Source organism: Lynx rufus, unplaced genomic scaffold (assembly GCF_022079265.1).
Source record: "Lynx rufus isolate CCGP_SWC_20201006 ecotype Redwood Valley unplaced genomic scaffold, mLynRuf1.p SCAF_8, whole genome shotgun sequence".
Lineage (NCBI taxonomy): Eukaryota > Metazoa > Chordata > Mammalia > Carnivora > Felidae > Lynx > Lynx rufus.
Genome location: NW_025814896.1, coordinates 133,665,229 through 133,690,658, shown reverse-complemented (window position 1 = coordinate 133,690,658; position 25,430 = coordinate 133,665,229). Strand labels below are relative to the sequence as shown.

Genomic DNA, 25,430 nt, shown 5'->3' with positions numbered 1-25,430 from the left:
GTTTTCATTCTTTTTTTTTTTTTTTAAGTTTATTTATTTATTTTGAGAGAGACAGACAGCATATGTGCGTGTGGACGCGCGGGGCAGAGAGAGAGGGAGAAACAGACTCCTAAGCAGGTTCCGAGCTGTCAGCGTGGAGTCCGGCACGGGACTCGATCTCATGAACCGTGAAATCATGACCTAAGATGAAATCAAGAGTCAGATGCTTAACCGACCGAGCCACCCAGAGCCCCTTCGTGTTTTCATTCTTTTGCTCAGGAATAGGAGAATAGGCTCGGCTAAGAAGATAGGTTCTAGCCGTTAAGTCGTGCCGTGCATGGAAAGGAGACAAGACTTTGGGAGAAGAAATAGCCACTGTGTCATCACGGTGCCCTCTCTTCCGCTGGGTGGTTGACTTCCTCTCTCTTCAGCATTTTACATTTTCTGAAGTACAGCTTCTTGCCAGATGCTCTGAAACTGCCCTTGACCCCTCTCCGTCCTCTGAAAAGAACCACACGTGGTGCCGCACGCGAGCCCGTGGGGTGGGTGGGAGCCTGTCACTGCACGCTGTGCGGCGCGGAGCCTGACGCCTCATTCTCTGTGCTCCGTTCCCTCATTTGCAGAGCTCACGCCTGCCTCCTCTCTCCTTCGGGCACGTCGTGGGCTTATTCAAACGGTGCCTCTGAGGCTGTTGGAGCTTCTTCAGAAAGGCCCTTAAGTACAAGGTGTTGGTAGCAGTGCTCTCGTATCATTGCTCTCAAATACAGCTCGTGGAAGGTTCTCCTCTCTCGGGGTTTTAAAGTGAAGAATTACCTCCAATTCACATGGTCATTTGGATCATTCTTTTTTTTTTTTTTTTTTTTTTAACGTTCATTCATTTTTGAGAGACGGAGCGTGAGCCAGGGAGGGGCAGAGAGGGAGACACAGAATCCGAAACGGGCTCCGGGCTCTGAGCTGTCAGCACAGGGCCCGAACCCACGAACCGCGAGATCGTGACCTGAGCCGAAGTTGGACGCTTAACCGGCTGTGCCGCCCAGGCACCCCTGGATCATTCTAATTGGAGTTTGGGGCCCTTTTAAGAAAAATGAAACATATTCTCAAGTCATTTCTGCCCTTCCCACAGATTCCTTTTAGAATAATCCCTCTTTCACTAAATTATTAGAGTTTGGGTATTTATTTTTTTCTTTGGATCAGTTTAAAAATTGGGAGCTGAGGCAACACAAGAGAAACATAAAATTTTGGGGCAGTTAGTGTAAATCTGCTCTTTACTATTCGTTGCACTTTTCTACATCAAGGTCCCGGTATGAACTGAGGATAACCTTCCTGTCCTTCTCAACCTCTTTTTGTTTTTTGTTTGTTTGTTTAATTTATTCAACAAGAATTATAGCCATTATGGAGTAAGTCTGCCTCAGGTACTAATTATTACATCATTTAATTTTTTACTGCCTAGGGTTGCTTTTAAAAAATCCTACGAGCGGGTTCTTGAGGACCATGTTAACTTTGTAGTAGGATTGCTTTCCTTTCTTACTGTGGGCACCCTGTCCAAGGCAAAGACGTGTCCTCAGTGGAGGATGTGGTGAGTGGGTCTGCCGGTCTGTAAGGAAGTGCGGGTTATTGTAGTTGCACTGAGGTGTTCCTCCTGACCACCTTGATCCTACACAAGTGTCCTCAGGTTGCTTAGTCCAGAGTTCGGTGCTTGATTAAACCACAAATTCACTACAGAAGAGCTGTTAGGAGGAAAAGTAAACTTTTCACTTTATATCATGGTTGTTACGGCTATTTTGAAATTAAATATCATAGTAAGACCCAGCAGCCTGCAAGGACAGTTGGCTCTGTGCCCTCTGGGTGCTTCTGTTATAAAAGCAAACCAGGGATTGATTTCCTGTTTGCCATTAGGGACTAATTGAGAAATTGTGGAAGAGGTGATTGAGAACATCTAAGTCCTGAGCCCACTTTGCTGACTTACCTGTGACCTTGGGTTTAGTCCCTCAGTTTACTCCCCTCTATCCCCCTAGGAAAACAAAAAGCCTAGGGTGGCCAACTCTCTTTTCTGTTGGCACGTCATCAAGTTAATAAGCACTTGTCAGAGTGCGAGGAGAGCTGGGCGGAAAGTCCTGCATATGGGCAGGGTGCTTTGTTTGTTTGATGTGTCACTCTCCAGGATGGGAGTGAAGCCAAGATGACGGGTGGGATAACGGCTGCTTTTATTCTGGAAGACCTTCAGCATATTTGTATTAAAGAGAAATATTGCTGGAGGTGTGTCTTAAGTAGTCTTAATAGCTACCTGTTAATTGGTATAGGTAAGTTCAGTTTCATTTCCCCCTTCAGACCCCCAACGCTGACTTGATCTTTAAGCTTTTGCCTGCTGCCGGAAAGAGTTCGTGCCATTTCTTAACGAGGCCGTTACCTTTTGATGCTGATGGCAGGCATCTGCTTCAAGCGTGTGTTGGAATTCAGTATCTAGATTTTTTGCCTTCCCTGGCCAAGTGGATGTTTTCTGTTTTTGCACTTAAAGTAATTGATGCCCCAGGGCAGCTAGAGTGAACAAGTAAACGTGCAGAATCTTGTGTAGGTTTTTTTTTTTTTTTTGCTTCTTTTTCAAAAGTATCCACTTTCTTTTGCCCACTTACTTGTTCTAAGTTGGAATACATTTGTTGATTCTTAATTCCAGTGCATTCTCCCCCATACATGTAAGGGTTTCTTTGTGTGTGTGTGTGTGTGTGTGTGTGTGTGTGTGTATACTGTATACGTATATATATGTGTATATGTACGTATACGTGTATATATACATATATATGTATACTACATATAGTATACACACATTATATGTGTACTATATATATTATATATATAGTATATATATACTATATATACTACTATGTATACTATATACTATATATTATACTATATATGTAGTATATGCTATTATATACTAAAGTATGTAGTATATATAATATACTATATAGTATAATATATAGTAGTATATATGTAGTGTATAATATATAGTAGTATATAATATATACTACTAATATATAATATATAGTAGTATATGATATATATAGTAGTATATAATATATAGTAGTATATATGTAGTATATATACTATATATAATAATATAGTATATTATAGTATATAGTGTATACTATATAGTATACACTATATATTATATATAATATATATACTATATAGTATATACTATATATTATATATAATAGTATATATATAGCATATACTATATACTACATATATATATGGCATTCCTTTTGTCCCTGACACATCTTTAAAAAAAAATCTAATACATCCTTTTGGCCATGCCAGGATGAATAAAACCAGAATTCTGTCCCAGTGTTGACACCTGAATCTTCCGTGTAGTTTCTGCAGCTTGCTTTGGAGATGACTCTATTTTGATCCCATATCAGGTTGAATCTTGAACACCTTGGCTTATGTTCCACTTTGGGAAAAACACTGCCCAAACTGGACTCATCTTACATCGTCCCTGTATATACTCCATCCATCAGTGTTATCATATACCTATTACTGTAGGAACTTGAAGATATTAGGAAACTTGTCAAAAATCATGAGTTTTCAAAGCGGCAGGTAGGAGGAAGCTGCTTTGAAAAGCAGAAATAGCATAGGAACAGTCCCCCAGGTGGCCCTACCCTCTGTGCTGTGCAGACCTATTTCATTCATTTGCCTGTCCTCCACACAGACTTGGATTTGTCTGGATAGTCAGGTATCTTTTAAAGAGGCAGGAATCTCTGGGTAAGTTAACCTTCATCGGCCACTCATATTCCCTTGTGGAATAACTTACCAGATTTCTTCCCCTTCAGACTACAGCTGAGATCAGCTGCTTGAGGTACTTTTGGCAGGGAGAAGCATTTGCCTTCGAAACATTGAAAGGTGGATCTCTGGTGAGGTGCGGAAGTTTAGAATTTGTGAGTTCTGAGGGCACGGGTCACGTGGGGAAGAGAGGACTAGGACGTGAGGAGGGCGCATGAGGAAGGTGGCATAAGACAGGCCCCTTCTTGGGCTGTATAAAGATTTTACCCGCAGCCGGCTGTGCTCCTCCCCCATCCCAGGGACTCATGATGTTAGCAAGGATCCGGTGCCCGCTACGACCAGGGCACTGCACGAGATGGAGGCTGACGATGCCAGTATTGCAATTCAGGTATCAGGTATACTGTGGGTTAAATCGGCTTTTGCAGGGTAGCCTGAGATCCTAATTCTGACTATAGTCAGAAGACTATATATAACCCTTCTGACTAATGTTATAGTCAGAAGGGTGTTGTGTGCTGTTCATACTACTTTATAAATGGACTTGGGAGACCCAAATAAGTTATAAATTGGGACGGTTTTATTCCTCAGTTACAGTATTTCCAACACTCAATACTTAGTTCTGGGTAGGCTGCACATCTTGGCCTCGAGTTTTACATCTTGCTTGGATTGTAAATCTAAGAGTTCATAAGAGCATTGGGATTTGGTTAGTGATATGAAGTAAGGGCCTCTCAAAGCCTGAAGATCTAAAATAAATAGAGGAAAAAGAAGTTAGGGAGAGAGAATTAACTTCTTTGAATGTCTGTTTTATGCTGAACGCTGCCGGGGTGCCTTACGATCGCACTTAACGAGGCAGTGCCAGCTGCTCGGTACCGAAAAAATGCACGTGGTCCTCTAGATGAGCACGTTTGCTACTTGGTCATCACAGGCGGCTGTCGAGCAGGCAAGAGTCTAGACCTTGAAATGGACAGAAAGTGTTTTTTCCAGGAAGACTGTTTAAAACAGTAGGGGCACCCGGGGCGCCTGGGTGGCTCAGTCGGTTGAGCGTCTGACTTCGGCTCAGGTCATGATCTTGCGGTTCGTGGGTTCGAGCCCTGCGTCGGGCTCTGTGCTGACAGCTCAGAGCCTGCTTCGGATTCTGTGTCTCCCCCTCTCTCTGCCCCTCCCCTGCTTACATTCTTCTCTCTCTCTCTCTCAAAAATAAATAAAATATTTTTTAAAAAATAAAATAAAGTAAAGTAAAGCAAAGTAAAATAAAACCATAGGGGCGCCCGGCTGGCTCAGTCGATGGAACGTGCGACTCTTGATCTTGGAGTCGTGAGTTTGAGCCCCACGTTGGGGGTGGAGAGTACATTAAAACAGTAAAATCTTTGGAAGGGTAATAATTCTCGTTAATAGAGGAGCGTTATGGATTCACTAGTATAAATTCCTGTAGTAGAAGAACACTTTGCTAATGGGAAGTAATTTATGTTGATTGTTGGGTAAGTGATGTTTAACCACAGAGAAAGAGAAAGACGGCTGTGTCGGAATCAAGTGAAAATTGGGCCAGCCCACTCGGAGGGGACCCTGAGATCCAGAGGAACGCTAATTGGGACGGATCCGTGTTGATGGTATAGGAACATACGGAATTACAGTTAACCTAGACAATATGGCAAACAAGGAAATAGCTACAGTTCAAAGCAAAGCTCACGGTTTCTTTGATCATTGAGATGTAGCTGTGAGCTTCACGAATACTAAGCAGACCTTTTACCGATGGAGTGGGCCCCAGGGATACAAAATATCTCACAGATTTCTTTTCCGGTGGTGACTTCTGAATTTTTACACCAGAAGGTGCGTTGTGGCGCAGCTCCCGTTCACAGGTTTCATTTTGAAACTATTGACAGCAAAGCACTTGCTGTCAGACAGGCATCAGGCTCCTGCTAGAGGAAGCCGTGTCGAGAAGAAGTCAGACGTGGGGTCTGATCGCGTGTTACTGTCTTGCGCGTCCGTGGCTTGCGACAGCCCGGAGGTGCGGCCCTTTTTCCTGCAGGGCCGTCGTGGAGCCGGGTTGCTGTTTCACATCTTCGTTAGACTCTCAGGAGGCAGCGCTGCATTTCGGTCTGTGATCGGGCTTTCCGCGGATAGATGGAACTATGCCTTTTCCTTGGTGGCATGATCTTGTCGCGGGGGAGTGACAAAATCAGTTTCCACATACGTTTTGTCTCCCCACGGTCCTTGAGGAGGCAACGAGGGAGGCGTCAGAGATAGGGCAGAACCAGAGCACCCCGTCCTGTGGGAAAACACCCATCCTCGAGAGCACTTTGTGCTTTTACGTTTAATCTGTCGGCTCTAAGAAGGAGCGCCAAGGCGTTCTGAAGGATCGTCACTCTGAGCCAAATGTTTTATGTGTCATGGAGAGAGGCTCGTGTTACAAAAGAAAGAGGATTAAAATAGAATGCATAGCCCCCCTAGGGGACTGGAGCCCTGAGCAGCTTTACCACGAGGGGCCTGTGCTTGGACGCAGCCCTGGTTATCTTTCCCTTTTGTCTTCTTGTCTCGGCAGAAATGTGTGGCGTTCCTGGGGAGGGATTATTGGGGCTGGCAGAGTTCATTCTGTCAGAGGGGTGTAACCATCCCGGTAACTTGAACTTAAGGCTTTCTGTAGGTGCTTGTGGGATACAGGTTTATGAGTTTAATAACCGTTTGTTGTTTTGTCTAAGCGTAATATTTGGAATTCATTGTGAGAGTAATTTTTAATTTGTTTGGACTGAGCATATTGCATGCATTTACAGGGATTCCATTCTAGTGAAGCATCAATTAAATGCTCTATTAAAGAAAGGTGTTGCCATGTTTGGTTGCATTAAGCAGGGACAGGTTTGGTTTGTTTCACCGCTTTAAATTTCCAGTGTGAATGGGAGGGAGGAGGGAGAGAAGGGAGTCAAATACCTTACTTGCAATTGCAATCAAACGCAGGCAGGTGATTTAAAACAAAAGTGTATCCTCCCTGGCCTAGAGAGGAGTCAGGAGGCATTGCTACTTTTAAAACGAAGGATAAGAGGCTTTTAGTGTTCAGGCGGATGCTGGGCTGACTGCACTGAACGGGCTTATCCCTGTGTCCTGTCCTTAGAGCTCTGGGGAAACGGACAAGAAATAAAGAGCCACGTAAGGCGGCCACGCAGGCTTCGGAAGTGTCATGCGTTTGACTCCACAGGTTTCCTTTTGTGCAGGTTGACAGTACGTATTTATCAAAGTGAAAAATAAACTTTTTTTGGTGCCAGAAAGATAGTCATATTCCTCTATAGGGAATGAATAGTCTTAAGGGTTTTCATTTGATCAGGTTTGGAAATGGCGAGAAGTTTTTCCTGGTTGGAAATTGTGGAGAATGCCTTTAATTAGCTGATACGGATTAAATTCTTAGCAAGTGGAAGGTTCGCTTCGAAGAAACTCTCCTGGGTCTGACTGTGAGGAAGGCTGCTCTTTGAAGCTTTCGTTTCTTTTTGCCGGATTCTGGCCTCAAAGTATTTCACGTGGCATACTCTCGTCGCCTAAGCAAGGGGTTCGTCCAGATGGAACGTAAAATGCACTGAATCCTGGTGGAAATTCAGAATCCGCAGGTAACAATAGCACACATTTATTGCAGCACATGCCTGAGGGTAAGAGCCAAGTGCATGATGTTTTTGCTTGGACAAGGGAGGCACTTGGCAGCTGAAGAAAGCTTTAGTTCAGTAGTGAAACCCGTATCTTGTGAAACAGGTTTGGAGCGTCATGTCTATTTAGACACCATTTGTGCTGCCACTTGAATTTGTTTTTCATTCTCTCTCTCTCTTTTCTTTTTTTTTGGTCCAATTTCGCCCCTTCCACCACCCTACCGCTGTCAAGAAACACTGAGCTCCTCTACAGAACTTTTCTTCTTTGGCAGCTTGTCACCTCAACCCTCCTTTTCTACATCCTTCCTGGAAATTCCATCTAAAGTGGTTTTAGAAATCTGTCATTTCCACCAGTTTTGCTTTGCTACTCGTAACTAAATCAGAGAGCTTCGACTCTGGCCTGACGTTCGTAGTAGTAACCGAATTTACCTGGAACCGATTCCAAGGCAGCAGGGGGCCCCGGACTTCGGGTTTCTTTCATACGGCAGATCTCTACGCGAGACTCAGATCCTTTAGTAAATCTCAGTGAGCTGTCTACATTCGTTACTCACTTGGGGACTTTTTCTTTAGCTTCTTTTAAAATGGAAAATATAATCAGGATTTTGATTGGAAGTCTGCTTGCCTGCCGAGTCTGCCCTCATGACCCATATGCTTACCTGCCCTATTCTGAACCTGGAGATGCCGGAATGTGGTCTGTGTTTGCCTGTGTCACACCTGCATCCAGTTCTGCACATTTCACAACGAACGTCCTACTTGTTTGGGACAACAGGTGCCAAAACACTGTACCTGCCAAGTGTCCTTAAGTTCACCAGGTCCTGCTTAAAGGATATAACAGAGGGAGGTTAATACGTGGGTGCCTCTGGAACGTCTGTATGTGTCTCTCTTCCCATCTCCTCCTCTGTTTTCTCTGCCTCTGTTTCTCCATCTCTGTCCCTTCCTTTTCTCCTTGTCTTTGTGACTTTCTCCCTGGCTCTCTCTGCTGTCTGCAGAAACAGAAGCTGCCATATGGGTGGTGTGGGAAGGCAGCACTGAGGCCACCGAAAGGGTGATGACTGCTGGGGCCTCGTTTTTGCTTCAGGGAAACACCCCACGTAGAGGCGAGAAGGTTTCAGGTTCGTGCCTCGTTCTTCCCAGATCCCTCTCCTCCCCGCCCTCAGCCCTCCAATTCTTTTTCTTATCTCTTGATGGTCGTTCGGTAGTCTGAGAAACAACACAAACACTAATTGCACACTTGGAAGCTTTTAGTTCCATGTAGTAGGATTTCTTAATCACCTCGTATCATCAGAGTAGTGGGGAGGTAGGACTCTCCGAGGCCGATCCGATGAGTCAGTAGCGGAACTGGATTCTACTTCTGAGTTTATGACTCAGCCTTTGATACCTGCTGGGGCTTCGTTAACCAGGCGGGCACACGGAGTAAGTCGAGGAGCTACAAGGCAGAAGTAAGACAGTCAGGGCTTGTTTGGTTTTGTTTGTTTGGTCTTGGTTGGGCAAAAGAATACTCATCTGGATTCAGTGTCTGCTGTGCAGGGCTCAGTAAATGTTCGTGTCGACGCAGACTTTAGCCACGAATCGGATCTTGATTTCTTAGTTTACACCGTTTCCCACTCCCGTTGGCTTCAGTTGACAGAACTTCCTACCAACCTACTGGGAAAATGGTGATTTTATTCTCATTAATTAGTGTTGTCAGATTTAGGGTGAGAATAAACTTTGTTTTTATGGGGCACCTGGGTGTCTCAGTCGTGTGAGCATTCAACTTCGGCTCAGGTCACGATCCCACGGTTCATGGGTTTGAGCCCCACATCGGGCTCTGGGCTGACAGCTCGGAGCCTGGAGCCTGCTTCAGATTCTGTGTCTCCCCACTCACACCTTGTCTCTCTGTGTCTCTAAAAAAAATGAATTAAAACGTTAAAAAGGAAAAAGTTTTTTTTTTTAAAAACTTTTTTTTTTTTAAGTTTTTATTTAAGTGATCTCTACACCCAGCATGGGGCTCAAACTCACAACCCCAAGATGAAGAGTCACACACATGCTCTTCTGACTTGAGCCAGCCAAGAGCGCCGGGAATAAACTTTGCTTTTGACTTCACGTTGTAATTTCATATGTCAGTAGAGATTTCTGACTAAGAAGAGTTGCTTTTAGGTATGTTTTCGAGTGGCTACCTTGACTAATGTAGGAGAGAGTAAAACTAAAATTTGTCCTGAGTTTTCTACTTTCAATTTAGTAGATCAGCTATGGTCTAGGAATAAAATTACAAACATTATATCCATACTTGACGAAGTTGAATTTTAATACTAGACTGGGTTAAAGTGATAAAAACTCCCAGAGGCAACTGGAACTGTATCCAGGGTGGCTGCGGCTGTCTCTGAGGGGACCACGTCACCAACTAAATCTCGTGACTTAATATGAAGTCAGTAGGAAGTTGGCGCGGAGACTTCCCTTTGATTTAAAATACAGGGACCTTTAATTTCACGCCTCGTGATCCAAAAACAACCTGTGCTCACAGCCACTTGGGGGTCACTTTTTCCCTGTTTTTCTTCTTCCCTGGACAGTTTTCCCATTAGATTCTTGTTCAGCTTTCTGTGCATCGTTGTGCCAGTGTGCTTTCAAGAGCGCGGGGTTTGGTCCCGGCCTCGTCTCCGCCCTCTCTCTCGTGTGTGTCTTTTATTATCTGTCTTCAGAGCCTGAGCCTCGGCCGCGACTGAACGCTGTCTCTCTTGAGTTAAATGGCATTGAGTAGCCAGACTCTGAAGCGCGTGACGCTCACACCAAAGGTAGATGTTTTTAGGGTATATGACAGATCTGTAAGTACATTTTTGAAATAGAAAACATTTTTCAGTTACCGGTTTTTTGATGCGTCTTCCATAGGTAAATCAACCGACTTTTCTTTTTTCTTTTCTTCCTTCTGTCGGGTCTTTTCTTGCTTACGATCACCAGACCGTTGACACTCACTCGAACTGTGCATCGTAACTGACGGTATAAAATATTGACATAGGTAGTCAGCTTATCCATATGCTGATACTTTTCCAAAAGTCTGCTGTGTGTAATCTTGTTTGCAAGAGCAAAGCACCATTCTGACTTGAAGGATTTTTCTCGTAATGTGTTCTTTCTTTCTTTTGAGAGGGAAAGAGTCCGTGCACGCGTGCACAAGTGGGAGAGGGGAAGAGAGAGAGAGGAAGAGAGAGAAGGAATCCCAAGGAGGCTTTGCGCTGTCAGAGGACTCTGTTTTCAGGGCTCTATCTCCTGAACCGCGAGATCATGACCTGAGCCGAAATCAAGAGTCAGACGCTTAACCAGCTGAGTCACCCAAGTGCCCCAGGATTTTTTTTAACTTCAGCTATTCTCGACCAGTTTATTTCCTTCTAGGAAGTCTGTGCAAGGCAATTAATCTCTTGCTACGGTGTGGAAGAACTGGCTTCTGAAGTCATGTTGCAGAGGGTTGGCTTTGCTAACTATACATTCATTCGTTCAGCAAATTCTTATACTTTTCTGTGCAAGAACTGTGAGGAAATAAAGAAATGATTGAAGCATAAAGCCTGTCCTCAAAAGAGGTTACACCGTCTATGTAATGACACAGGTCATAAGTGAGGTTAGAAAAACTCTGACGGTTTCTAGGGCAAAAGAGTACTTTCCGCTAAGGGGAGTGCTCTGGATGGGACTCTTTGAGAGCTTGCATCTGCAGAATACTTTTGCAGTCTATTTGATTGGGCTTTTTTTCTTTTTCCTTATTGTCTCTTCCCCCGCACGGATTAGCTGTTGCGAATTTCAGTGGGAAAGAGGCAGCTAGAATGGTTTAGCCTACAGAGGTGCTTTGACATATCGAGGCCCAGGCATTGCGTAGTGTAGAAAACGGCATTTGGGGGGCGCCTGGGTGGCGCAGTCGGTTAAGCGTCCGACTTCAGCCAGGTCACGATCTCGCGGTCCGTGAGTTCGAGCCCCGCGTCAGGCTCTGGGCTGATGGCTCGGAGCCTGGAGCCTGTTTCTGATTCTGTGTCTCCCTCTCTCTCTTCCCCTCCCCCGTTCATGCTCTGTCTCTCTCTGTCCCAAAAATAAATAAACGTTGGAAAAAAAAAAATTAAAAAAAAAAAAAATAAAAAATAAAATAAAAAAAAAAAAAAAGAAAACGGCATTTGGGACCTGTCTTCTATGACACTTGAATCGAAGAAAATGTAGACCGTACCACACCCATCAGTATAGCATGCGGCTGCGGGTGAAGGGTCACAGATTTGTTTATCAAAAGCAAAATTGTTAGATACCTGCACTTTCCATAAAGGAAAGCTGGTCACCGTAGATAACGTTATCAAGTACAAGAGTGGATAGATGCAATAGAAAATCACCTCATGGCTCATTATGCGGCTTCATCTCGACCCTAGAACTTTTCTCTCTCTCTCTCTCTCTCTCTCTCTCTCTCTCTCTCTCTCTCTTTTCCGGCTCTCTCTATATAGATATAGATGTAGATATATGTCAGTGAGCCTCGAAAGATCATAATCTTTCCCGAATTAATTGAGGGTATGTGTATAGTCGATTTAATTATCCACTCAATAAATATTTATTTTACGTCCAGAATGTGTAAAAATCTGCTGTCCGCCAAGATGACCTAGGTGTTCAGGTCATCTTGGAGGAGAGTTATGAACATAAATAACCTGTGAACTTGGGCAACATGTTTCTAACCTCTAAGCCTCAATTTCCTTATCTGTGAAATGGGGTCAGAATAGTACCAATTTCCTGTGTTATTTTGAGGACCAGAGTCTGGTACGTTGTAAGAAGGCAATAAATACAGCTCAAATATCCTAGCAGCACGTGGTTCGATTTGGCTGGAGTTGAAGAGGCTGGGGTCATTTATTTAGTGAACGTGTGGTTCTTATCGGCCAAGTACTGCCAGGATGTTCTGGGAACGTAAAGATGAGTCAGATCTGGTCCAGCTCTCAGAAAACTCAAAATTTAGTGGAGGAGATTGCCACCCATGAGTCCATCGACAGAAGAAAACAGAAAGCACTAGAGCTTCCCTCAGAATGGGGGGTGGGGGGGGGTCAGAGGAGACCACTGGGGACACTACCACCCACGAAAGGATAGTAGGAACTGGCCAGGCGTTCAGAGCCGGGGATGGGCCGATGGCCTTGGGAGGTAGGAGTGCGGAACCGAGACCACTGGACCTTGCCTGAGGTCTGCAGCGGGTGGGGGTGGGGGGTGAGGGGCGTGGGGGCCAGATCCCGAAGGCCCTGACACACCCCAGCAAGGCCCGGGACTACACCCTGTAGATGAATGTCTCAAAACCTTAGGGTCTGTTGGCCAAGTGTACTGGCCAATGCTCAGTTTCTTTGAGATTTCTAATACTGTAAGCTTCTTTAAAATCATAAAAGATCATGTAAGATTTTTTAAAATCATAAGTATGTTGAAAATCACAGAGCATATACCTGCTGCCAGGAAGTGTCCGTGCCAGTGTTTGTGCTTGGGTGTCAGGTTTGGTCCAGATAAAGACCAGATGAGCTCTCGGGGTGCCCTGTGATCAAGCATTTTGCAGCTGTTTGGATAGAGTAGTATTTCTCAAACAAAGATCTGGATATTTGTTTACGGGTTAGGGAACTTTTTTTTCTCTTTTAAAAAGGATACATGTAGGGGCTCCTGGGTGGCTCAGTCGGTCGAGTGTCCGACTTCGGCTCAGGTCACGATCTCATGCTTCATGAGTTCAAGCCCCACGTCGAGCTCTCTACTATCAGCACAGAACCTGCTTCAGCTCCTCTGTCTGTCTCTCTCTCTTTGCCCTTCCCCCACTTACGCTCTCTCCAAAAGAAGTCAAACATTTGGGGGAAAAAAAGGATACATCTATTATTGACATTGGAGAAATAGTGCAGTAGGCAGTAGAAAACATGACTGGAAAGGTCCATCAGCATCACCTATAGCATCTTGAATGCTGAGGAATTTAGTTGCTATTATGTAGCCAGTGGTGAGCTATAGAAAAGTTTTTAGTAAGAATAAATGAGTAAGGTTCGTAGTGATAACTGTGCTTGGCGATCGCCTGATGTCACCGAAGCAGTCTCTTGTTTCATTTTGTCACCTGATTGGTAGCCATTTTATTGTCCAGAGGGCTCTCTACTTGGGGTTGGGAGAAAGAAGGGTTAGTTTGTGTAAATTGAGATCAGCTCTTTTTTATTGAGTATCTTGTTTTCGAGGGGCAGTATTGTGTGTATTTTAAGTTCTGTGAGGATTTGACAGTTGCTAAATTACGATTTAGAGATCCTGTGTAGCTATTTGCAGACCCGTGGTTTTTCTGTCATTACAAGCCTTTAATTCAGTACCGATGTGTAAGAGGCATTGGGAGAAATACAAAAAATGTGCTAAACACTGGAAAACATTTTAAAAGTTTATTTATTCTTGAGAGAGAGAGAGAGAGAGAGAGAGAGGGAGGGAGAGGGAGAGGGGCGGGGAGCAGGGGTTGGGCAGAGAGAGACAGAGAATCCATCCCAAGCAGGCCCCGTGCTGCCAATGCAGAGCCGAACACGGGGCTCAAACTCACGAACTGTGAGGCTATGATCTGGGCCGAAACCAAGAGTCCCTTCTCAACCGACTGAGCCCCACAGGCGCCCCAAACACCGGAAAACATTTGAAAACCGTGTAACAACCTCTGCCATCAAGGGCCTTAGAGCACTTACATTTACAGTGTGGCAGAGTCCCCGAAGTGTTACGTAGAGAGGTGGCACGTTCAGCAGCCCTGTTTGTTCCTCTCTCTGGCCTAGGTGACAAGGGTATAGAGATGTGGCTCTTTGCCCCAAACCGAAGCTCCGAGTCTGGTCTCGGGGGAGAGGAGGCGAGCTTCTTAAGTACAACTTGCTAAGTAGTGAAACGGCTGTCATTCTATTTGGGTCATTAGGGAATGCTTCTCGGAGCAGTTCTGTCAATTGACCTTGGTCTTTATCCATGGGCGATGTCAGTAGAGAATGAGGTATGAGCTGGGGTGGGAGTTGGGTTTGGACGATCTTGATTATTTGGATCCCTTCCGTCAGAGGGAAGTGAACCACTGACGGTGATGATGATTTATCTAGCCTCTTTCACTTTCTGGGCCATCGAAGTGATGTTAACACGGACGAGTCCCGTGATCCCTCATGTAATGAGCCTAACACTGTGTTACATTGTTTTAGTTTAAAAATCAGGGGCGCCTGGGTGGCGCAGTCGGTTAAGCGTCCGACTTCAGCCAGGTCACGATCTCGCCGTCTGCAAGTTCGAGCCCCGCGTCGGGCTCTGGGCTGATGGCTCGGAGCCTGGAGCCTGTTTCCGATTCTGTGTCTCCCTCTCTCTCTGCCCCTCCCCTGTTCATGCTCTGTCTCTCTCTGTCCCGAAAATAAATAAACGTTGAAAAAAAAAAAAAAATTTAAAAATCAGATCTCTTGGGGGCGCCTGGGTGGCTCAGTCGGTTAAGTGTCCGACTTCGGCTCGGGTCGTGATCTCACGGTTCATGGGTTCGAGCCCCGCATCAGGCTCTGCTGACAGCTCGGAGCCTGGAGCCTGTTCCAGATTCTGTGTCTCCCTTTCTCTCTGTGCCCCTCCCCTGCTCGTGCTCTGTCTCTCTCTCTCTCTCCAAAACAAATATTTAAAAAATTTGTTTTAAAAAGTAATAAAAATCAGACCTCTTAAAAAGAAAACTTTATCCCAGCTGTTATGAGGGTGGTTCATGTCTTAGCAAATCTAAAGGTTTACTTTTTTGTTCCACTCATTGAATAAACTAAATTATAAAATTAAAAGAAAATCATTTTCACCATTCTAGCAGCAATGTTACAAAAATATGCAAAATTCTACCCAGACCTCATTAAAAAAAATTTTTTTTAACGTTTATTTATTTTTGAGAGAGGGAGAGACAGAGTATGAGTGGGGGAGGGACAGAGACAGAGAGGGGGAGACACAGAATCCAAAGCAGGCTCCAGGCTCCGAGCTGTCAGCACAGAGTCCGACGTGGGGCTCGAACCCACGAACTGAGATCATGGCTTGAGCCAAAGTCGAACGCTCAACTATCTGAGCCATCCAGGCGCCCCTACCCAAATCTCTTAGTGGGGAAAAAAATTAAGACTATATTATTTGGATGTCAGGTTCTTGTACACGAATAATAATAGAGAATGAGTATTAGAGTTGTGGTAAATCTTTTAAAACGAACAGGCTTTTTGTTCATGAAAAATATCCTAATATAGCGTACTTAAGTCGGCCAGTTTCATTATTTGGCTTCTGATTCAATACTTACAATTTTTGTAACTTTGAACTGATAAATTTCCAGTGCTTTGTTAACACTTTCTGTGAAATTATATTTCTGTAGTTTCTCCCCACACATTCACTTGTGAAAGCTCACGGATCTGAGTGCTCTCTTCAGACGGGACGGTCAGCACGTTTTACCAGCATTGTGCCTTGGTTTATTGTGTTAATGAAGCCCCCAAAGTGAGTTGGGGGTTTATAAAATATGTTCTCTGTTGCCCTCGCTTCACTGGCTGGGAAATGAACCTCTGAGGGCAGCCTGTGTTTTGAGCTTACTGTGTCCGAGTGTCTTTGTCCCCCTCCCTTCTTCCCTTTTGAGAAGTAACAGCGGGGACAGCGGGGACAGCGGCCCCCAGCTCTGGGAACAATGGTGCGCACTGCCACAGGCTTCCTGGAAAAAGCATCAGAAATTAGTTCAAGATCTGATTTCTTGTTGGTCCTGCACTTGCAAGCATTTGGAGTAAAAAAATCAGTGCAAGTTAAGCCTTTGATAATATCAATCTTTATTTTGTTGTTTTCCCCACATTTCCAGCCGAGGTTTGAAAACAAAATGTAATCCTCTGAAAAGCTTTAAGTGCAGGAATTCTCAGCCAAGAATGAGGAACTACATTAGAAAAACGGGCTGGACGTTTGAAAAGGAATCTTGCAGAGCATCTTCGACTTGTTTAGCAGTTTATTCTGTGGTTGGTTGTTTTCTGTTTTTCTCTCTCCTAGCGATTTTGGTTGGGAGCATTGGATGCTCGTCTTCAAAGATTTATGTTTCATTTGTTTGAATAAAATCAGACTTTTCCTCAAAATCAGTGACAAGGAAGTGTGAACAGAGAAGAGGTTATCACATGCGTGTATTCCACGGAGGAGGTGAACCTGTCATAATCCTCTTTCTTTGAACCTCTTTCCCACCCTCTGGAGAAGATACTGGCAGCTTTTCTGTGATCACGTCTTAGGAAGTATTTTTCTCTGCACAGTGACAATGGCCTGAACATTCGTTTTATCCAGATTTGGGTGACTTGGCCTATTGTCCTGCTTATTCGGGGTGTCGCCCATTAGGTAGAACCCATCCCAGTGTTAGCACTGCGAGGAGCAGACTGTAGCCACCTTGTTGCCCCCCCTCCCCCCGGACCTGGACGCGAGCTCTGCCTTTCGTTTCTACACTTGGCCTCCGACCTGCTTTGGGTGCTGCTGATTAAAGATTTGTCACCTTCCTAAATAAGATTCCCTAGAAACAACTTCTCCCTTAAAATTACCCTAGTCCCTTCTGTGGGTGTGGGTTGTACTGATAAAATGTGTGGTTCATGGGAAGAGTGAGACGTCAGCGGGAGCTCCTTCTTAGGAAGTCACTTGTATAGAAAGTGGAAATACCGAATCACAAAAAGGGAACTAATCCTTCCTCGCTCCTAACTACACTGTGATGTGATATAAGGGTAAATTGGTGTTCGAGCACCTTAGAGAATGGTTTATTTAGATCAGGGCTCAGCAAACCGCAGCTCTCTGCAAACCCTGGCCAGCCAGCTGCTGTTTATGTAAATAAAGTTTTATTGAAAACAGCACCACGACATCCACCTGTGGCTGCTCTGCCTTGTTACTGAGGGGTTGCCGGGTTGCATCCACGAAGGCCGAAACACCGTTGGGCCCTTTCACACACAAAATCCAGCCGCCTCCTGGTTTACACCGACAGGCGACAGCTGTCTTACGTGGCTGCGTTGTATGCCGCCTTAGCCCCATTTATTCACTGCTCCCTCTGCATCGTCCTTCTTTGGTTAAAAACATACATGCTACTGAGCATGTGCTGCTCACCAGGCACCAGAAACAGGGCTGGCCCAGCATTGTCTCTGTCTCCAGGGCTTGGCAGCTCCGTGGGGGTGACCCCACAGGTCACCCGAACGCACGGTTCGCCCGCACGCATCAGCCCCTGCGAAAATCGCACGTCACGTGAGGAATAAACAGAAGTATTGTTTGAAATATTTTTTTAACCGAATTTCTTTATTTTGAGAGAGAGAGCGAGAGCGCGCGTCAGGGAGGGGCACACGGAGGAGGTGGGTCTCGGGAGAGAGAGAATCCCAAGCGGGCTCCACGCTGTCGGCGCCCAGCCAGACGTGGGGCTCGAACGCACCAACCATGAGATCATGACCTGAGCCGAAATCAAGAGTCAGACACTTAACCGACTGAGCCACCCAGGCACCCCAAATTTGATAGAGTTTTAATAGGTTTTTGTCTGGTCACTATTTCATGAACTGTGGGTTTCTGACGATTTGTATGACCTTACTGAATAGTAAGTTTGAGCAGATGCTTTAATCTTTATCCTTCCATTGGTTGAATGAATATTATTATTCGATAGGGTTATACCTCTGTAAAAAAAAAAAAATTCAATCAAAAAGAAAGCTTGATGGGATACTATAAATACATGTAGGAATATCTGAACTCTTTAAAGAAAGGAAACCATATGTTGGGGCTTGTTTTAATCACCTCAGAGTTTTGGAGTCAGAGGAGGCCTTTGGTGGATCAAAGCGGTAAGTATACAGAAGATTAATCACCTGACGGCCGTGGCTTTTATCCTGACTGATTGCTGGAATTACTTGGGGAGCACCTGAAGAAGGCCTTGTGTCTGGAACCCACCCCAGGCCAATGACAGCACAACCTCTAGATGTGGCTTTACTGTCTCCAGGAAGGGCTGATGTCCTCCGGGTGATTCTGATTGAGTCAGGGGCCTGAAGCATCCAAGTTCCCAGGCAGTGCTGATGTTCCTGGCGCCATGCTTTATGAACCTCCGCTTTATAAGATTCTTAATTCCGTATAAGTAGTTCATATAATTACTCGAAGTGGCAACTTTACCCGGTACTTTTAAAATTACATGATTGGTAAAAAAAATTGATAAACGTATTACACAAAATTACTGTCCCTAATAAATACATAGTAGAGAAAAAAGCATTCACAATCTTTTAACGTAAGTATAATCCTAGGACTCAAGAGAACTGATCTAGACACGGGGCACCTGGGTGGCTCAGTCGGTTAAGCGTCCGACTCGATTTGCACTCGGGTCCTGACCTCGCCGTTCAGGAGTTGGAGCCCTGCCTCCAGCTCTGTGCTGACTGCGCCATGCCTGCTTGGGATTCTCCTCTCTCCCTCCCTCTCTGCCCCTCCCCTGCTCTCTTTCTCTCTCTCTCTCTTTCTCTCTCTTCTCTTTCAAAATAAGTAAACTTTAAAAGGAAAAAAAAAGTGATCCAAACGTCATCTAATACAACCTGCATTTGACAGGTAAGGACCTCGCCCATGGTCACGGCACTAATCCGCGATGGAGCTGAAACTCCAGTGTTTTCATTTTCAGACCAAAGGCTTTCCCTTCCCGTTGACCACGTTACCCCTTGCTAGAGCACACGCGCAAGGCATCTTTGCACTCTTGCCGGTTTTCGGTCGAGGCTTACACATAGCAGATGTGTCCCCTTCAGTGGTGGCAGCGTGGACCCGGGACTGCCGTGCCGGTTCTTGCCGTGAAGCAAGAGGCTTCAAGGAGCACCGCCCCCGTTTCTTGAAGGTCTTCGGCCCGTCGTCCTTCTCGTACCTCACGTCCCTGGCCTGAAATGCTTACGCTGCCCATCTTGTTCGCTGTTTACGGCCGTGTTTACGTATTTCTCTAGACGAGGCGGCGGTTTTTAACGTTGAGTTGGGAATGCTGTGAGCTTTTCTTTGTTGCATTTAGAAATACCGCCAAGTTTGGAAAGAACCGATTTTAAACGTAGAAGAATGTGCATAAGAGAGCAGTTGCCAGTAATCCTCAGTAAAAGGGTAATGTCCCTCTGAAGGCTCCATGTTCAAGCTGATCCTAGGATTTGGTTCCTGCTTAGTTTTGCTTTGAATAGAAACTTGACACTGGGAAGCAAGGGGAGGTTAGGTTTTAGGTTGGATTACTGTGAAATCCTCTTGTAAATGGAATATCACTTTGGGTCAGAGCCTTCCTGGAATTGTTGAGGGTTAAGTGTAACTTTCCCAGGCTGCTGTTTTTGAGTCATAAATGGAGCCATGTGGCCTCGTATGACAGAGAAATTTAGATTTTCCATTTGGTTATAAAATGAAAAAATAACAGTGATTCGGTTACCTGATGGGCTCAGATGTTCACAGGGACTACTGTCTTGCTGTCTGTCTTGTTGTCTGCCTTCCTATTTTGTCTTTCCATAGCCTGTCTCCTTAACTCAGATTTATACATCGTACGTGAAGTGTTTTTTAACAGCATACAATTGGCCATTGAACAACGACACAGATTTGAACTGCGCGGGCCCACTTACATGCCAGTTTTTTCCAATAAATATATGGGAAACATTGTTTTTTTTAATTTGCAACAATTTGAAAAAACTTGCAGATGAACTGCATAGCCTAGAAATAACTGAAAAAACTAAGAGAAAGGTACTGTAAGGCTCTAGCATATGAGCACATAGACAAAATATGCGTTAATTGACTATGTTATTGGGAAGGCTTCTGGTCAACAGTAGGCTCTTATGTAGTTAAGTCTGGGGGGAGTCAGAAGTTGCACGTGGATTTTCAACTGTTGGTAGTGGGGGGCAGTTGGTACCCCTAACCCCTGCGTTGTCCAAGGGTCAGCAGTACAGGAAAAGAGACCAAGTCAAAGCACTAGGTTTCCGTAATGGATTTGAAATTCCTACGTACCGCTTTTGGCCCGTATATCTAGATTCCGGTGTTTTTCAAAATGAAAGCATTTTGTTTATTTACTGAAAATGAGTTAAATGGGAAGTAAAATGGTAGCAGGCTAGGAAAGGCAACCCTAGGCCGGGCACTGTGCTCCTACGTGAGTATCGAGGAAGCTGCCGTGTAGAGAGCAAGGGGCTTGCCTGCTGCATCTTGGCGCTGCGTGTAAAAATGGCAGACCGTTCCAGGTAATGAAGAAAAGCCAGGTGATTCGGGTACAAAGTTGATTTGGGAAAGCGAGGTCACAAGGTGTAAAGGGGGGAGCCCCGGATATGAATTCCAGCCCTTTGCTTTCTACCCTGGGGACAGTTTAAAAAAAAAAAAACAAAAAAAACTCTCTGAGCCTCACCTGGAAAAGAAGGATTAACTGTCGCTCAGGTTGTGGAATGAGAGCGTGTGTATAAAGTGAGTGCCCCGTGCAGGTCTGGAAGCGTTAGGTGCTCACCGCTGTGGGCTTCACGACACGGGTGGGGTGAGTGGTGGCCGTCTCTGGAGGTGTCACCGGAGCCCACGTGCCTGCAGAGGTGGAGGGAGACACAGGGAGGAGCTGGGGAGGTGGCTCGGACTGGGACAGAGGGACATAGGAGGAGGAGGGACAAGGACAGAGATGTGAGGCAGGAATGGACGTTCGAGGTGTGTTTTGGGGACGGTAAATAGCCTGGTCTGAGGGACACAATGAGAGACGACTTTTCAGTCTGTTAATGTGGACAAGTTCTCGGTCTTTTTCGGGCGTTTTGGTCTTTTCCTTCTTGAAAATAATGTATAGACTAGAACAAGAATAAAACTCCTGTTTCGGCATTTGCAAACCTTCTAGAGAGCGGTGAGATCTTCATCGTTTACGGTTACAATGTTTTTTCTCCTTACCCTTCCCACCCCCTTCTCTTTTATCTGCATTCTCAGAGCCCCCCCCCCACTCTTCTGGCTTAAACTTCTCCCTGTCCGGGTCTTGGTTCCGGCAGCGGCACCCTGCGCTGTTGTGGTAGATCTGTTCGTGGTGTTAGGGCTGGGGAGTTGTTGGCCCCTGGACTGGAAAGAGTCCAGCCTAAGGGTCTCGGGTCTTTGAAAGTCGCCGATTTTTAAAACTGTAATTCCAGTAGTATCCACTGTGTGGTGCTCACGCACCAGATACAAATTCTAAAACTGGATGGTTGAAAGGGAGCTCGAATGCATCGTGACCGCGTATGAGAGGTTAAAACCCGTATCACACACAAAAAGAGGGAAATGGAGCATGTTCTTTCGGTGTACCAAGATTCACTTGAGTCTCTCCTAAGCAACAACCTCCAGTGCCGCTTTAATAGTGTGATTCACTGATCTCATAAATTCCCAAATATTAGGACATGCATAGGGAACTACAGGCCATCAGAGGTGGTGTAGACACGATACGGGCAGATTCTCAGCTGGTACTGAGCTCCAGACCAGCTGCCTAGAGAACGTGGGCTATCGGTCATATTTAAAACTGACATCAAGAAAGACGTCCAGCCTCTTCCACAGTATGATGCTAAGCAAATATCCTGGAAGGGAAAATTGACAGGGGTTCAAAGCTGCTGTCTGTTTTTTTCCCTTAAGGTCTGCCATTCCTCTGACCAAAAGTAGTTTTAAAATAGACCCTTTATTTTAAAAAGTTTCTTTTAAGTGAGCAGCTGAGCTCTCATTTAGAACATATTTAAGTGATTTCAGTGATGTTAGTATTTTTACAAGCTCTGCTAAGGTTGACTGTTGGTGCCTGTTACTTACAATGCCGTTTTTTCCCTCTGCAGGTTTTCATCTCTGTCAACTGCTTAAGCACAGATTTCTCTTCTCAGAAGGGCGTGAAGGGGTTGCCTCTTAACATTCAAATTGACACCTATAGTTATAACAACCGTAGCAACAAGCCTGTGCACCGGGCGTACTGCCAGATAAAAGTCTTCTGCGACAAGGTAAGATTGTCAGATTGGGTAGGGACCCTTAGAATGAAGCGTGTGAGTTTTACTCTTTCTCCCAGAAGATGACCAAGGTCCTCGTAATATTTAAGGCTGACGTAAACGTATTGCTAACAATACTAAGTAGCCTATTTTAAATGAGAAAGTATTGTGGTAGCCATGCAAAGACACATTATATCGGGGAGGGAAAAAAATCTCATTTTAACTGAAACACTAGAAGGTCCAGTGAGTACGTTTCGTTGGGCGTGTCGGTAGAGTCAGGCGGTGCGCGTAGGAGCCATGAGCTCGGTCGTAGGCGGCGCCCAGCTTACTGGACTTGTAGACAGCGGCTGCCGTGCTGGAGTTCTTGAACTTGGTGTCTGTGGACTCCGTGCGGATAACCGGAAAGGGCTGTCCTTTAACTGGCTCACCCCCACTCCCGGCCCTTTGGTAAGTCGCCGGCCAGTGGGCTGAAGCAGGAGAAGGTGAGATTCAGGTTCTTCTGCACGGCAGGCAGCAAGGAGGCAAAAAGAGTAAGTATAGGCCTAAACGATCTCGGCATCATTTCTTTTCTCTGGAGAGGAAACGATCACTTTTGTCAGGTGCGGAGCCGCGGGCTGGGCTGGAAGAGATCCAGGGAGCCGCGGGGAGGCCCGCTGGGCGTTGAAGATTGCAGACCGCGCCCTGCTCGGGACCTGCGTGTTGGCCATAGAGAAGTGAGCGCTCCGTTGAACTAAGACTGAAGACGGCTGTGACTTTTCCCTCTCAGAAAATCGTGGGCCGCATTCTTTGCCATCCCCTCTTTTTAGCCTGTAAACCAACCAACCGACCCTCTCTGTTGTTAAGGTTCTTAGAAGGCGGGCCCCTGGGTGGCTCGGTCAGTTGAGCGTCCGACTCTTGATTTGGCTCAGGACATGATCCCAGGGTTGTGGGCGCCAAGAGTCGGACACTTAACCAGCTGAGCCACCCAGGCGCCCCCAGCACACATCGGTGATTTCACGGCTCTATAGGCCAGAAGTCGGACGCAGATCTCGCCGGGCACAAATCGAGCTTAGAAGGTTGTATCTCTTTCCGGAGTCTCTACGGGAGAATCTGTTTCCTTGCCTTTCTGTCTTCTAGAGGCACCCGCATTCCTTGGCTGGTGGTCCCTTCCCCCTTCGAAGCCGGGAGACTCACGTCACATCCCTCTGACACTGCTTCCGTCGTCGCATCTCCTTGTCTGGTTCTTCTGTTTTTAAGGACCCTGTGATTATACTGGGCTGACACAGACCATCTCGGACACTCACCCTTTTCTCAACGTCAGCTGATTAGCAACCTAATGTCTCCTTTGCTGTGCAAGCTGACATATTCATAGGTTCTGAGGATTTGGGTGTTTACATCTTTGAGGAGCTGTTAGTCTGCCCACCACAGGACTTCCGTGTATGCTCCGTTTTACAAATGACGAGTCACATCAAGTGTGGAGCCGGGATTTCTGACCCCAAGGCACATTTCTTTCCTTCATACTGCATTCCTTTTATCAGGCAAAAGAAAACCTAAAGAGGTGTCCAAAGCCTACAAACTATAAGCCCCAATTTTTTATTATTTGATTCAACAGACTTAAAACTATTCTAGCTGTTTCCCAAGTGCTTACTCTGTTTCTGATGTATCATTCTGGGACCGTACAGTTTGTGGACTTATCCTGGTCCATGGATCACCCTTAGAATATCTGTATTAGACCATGTCAGCTTGAATTAGAATGAACTGGAGTTTTCCGTGTCCGATGGTAAAAATACAAGCGGTTTCTCAGAGAAGGAACCGTATCGATTCATGATCTTAAACGAATTTGGGTTTGTTTTGTTTTGTTTTTGTTTTGTTTTTTCTTTCCAAGATTTTATTTAAATTCAAGTCAGAGGCACCTGGGTGGCCCAGTCGGTTAAGTGTCCGACTGGCTCTCACCTCAGGTCTTGATCTCACAGTCATGAGTTCAAGCCCCACATTGGGCTCTGCGCTGGGTGTGAAGTCTACTTGAAAAAAAAAATGAAACTCAAGTTAGTTAACATCTAGTGTAGTATTGGTCTCAGGAGTAGAATTTAGTGATTCTGCTCATCACAACAAGTGGCCTCCTTAACGCCCATCACCCATCTAGCTCATCCCCCAACCCTCTTCTCTCCAGCAACCCTCAGTTTGTTCTCTATGGTTAAGAGTCTCTTATGGTTTGCCTCTCTCTCTTTTCTTTTAAGTTTATTTACTTATTTTGAGAGAGAGAAAGTGAGCAGGGGAAGGGCAGAGAGAGGGAGAGAGAGAATCCGAAGCAGGCTCCATGCTGTCAGTGCGGAGCCCAACGTGGGGCTCTGTCCCACCAGTCATGAGATCGTGACCTGAGCTGAAATCAAGCGCTGGATGCTTAACCAGCTGAGCCACCAAGGCACCTTGTCCCTCTCTGTTTTTCTTTTCTTTTCTTTTTCCTTCCCTTCCCCTATGTTCATCTGTTTTGTTTCCTAAATTCCACGATTTACTTTGCTTAGCATAATACACTCTAGTTGTATCCATGTCGTTGGAAATGGCAGGATTTCATTCTTTTTGAAAAAAAATTTTTTTGACATTTATTTATTTTTGAGAGAGACAAAGTGAGAGCAGGGGAGGGGCAGAGAGAGAGGGAGACACAGGATCGGAAGCAGGCTCCAGGCTCTGAGCTGTCAGCACTGAGCCCGACGCGGGGCTCAAACCCACAGACCGTGAGATCATGACCTGAGCCGAAGTCAGACACTCAACCGACTGAGCCACCCAGGCGCCCTGACAGATTTCATTCTTCTTGATGGCTGAGTAATATTCCAGTGTCTGTGTGTGTGTGTGTGTGTGTGTGTGTGCGCGCGCGCGCGCACGCTTGCGTGCGCACCTGCTACATTTTCCGTTCATCAGTCGATGGACATTTGAACTCATTCCATAGTTTGGCTGTTGATAATGCTGTTATAAATATCGGGGTGCATGTGCCCCTTTAAATCTGTATTTCTGTATCCTGTGGGTGAATACCTACTAGTGCAGTTGCTGGGTCATAGGATAGTTCTGTCTTTAACTTTCTGAGGAAGCTCCACACCGTTTTCCAGAGTGGCTGCACCAGTTTGCGTTCCCACCAACAGTGTAAGAGGGTTCCCCTTCCTCCGCATCCTTGCCAACTTCTGTTGTTTCCTGAATTGTTAACTTCAGGCATTCTGACGGGTGTGAGGTGGTATCTCTTGTGGGTTTGATTTGT

At 45.5% G+C, this 25,430-nt stretch overlaps 1 protein-coding gene across 1 annotated transcript in view; it reads left to right on the top strand.

The window, feature by feature from the left end:
* Window positions 1-25,430, top strand: part of GRHL1 (grainyhead like transcription factor 1) — a 54,483-nt gene that overhangs the window by 12,625 nt on the left and 16,428 nt on the right. The window contains exon 9 of the mRNA XM_047069514.1: window positions 22,061-22,219. Within this exon, the coding sequence (XP_046925470.1) occupies window positions 22,061-22,219 (159 nt within the window). The remainder of the gene's footprint in view (window positions 1-22,060; window positions 22,220-25,430) is intronic.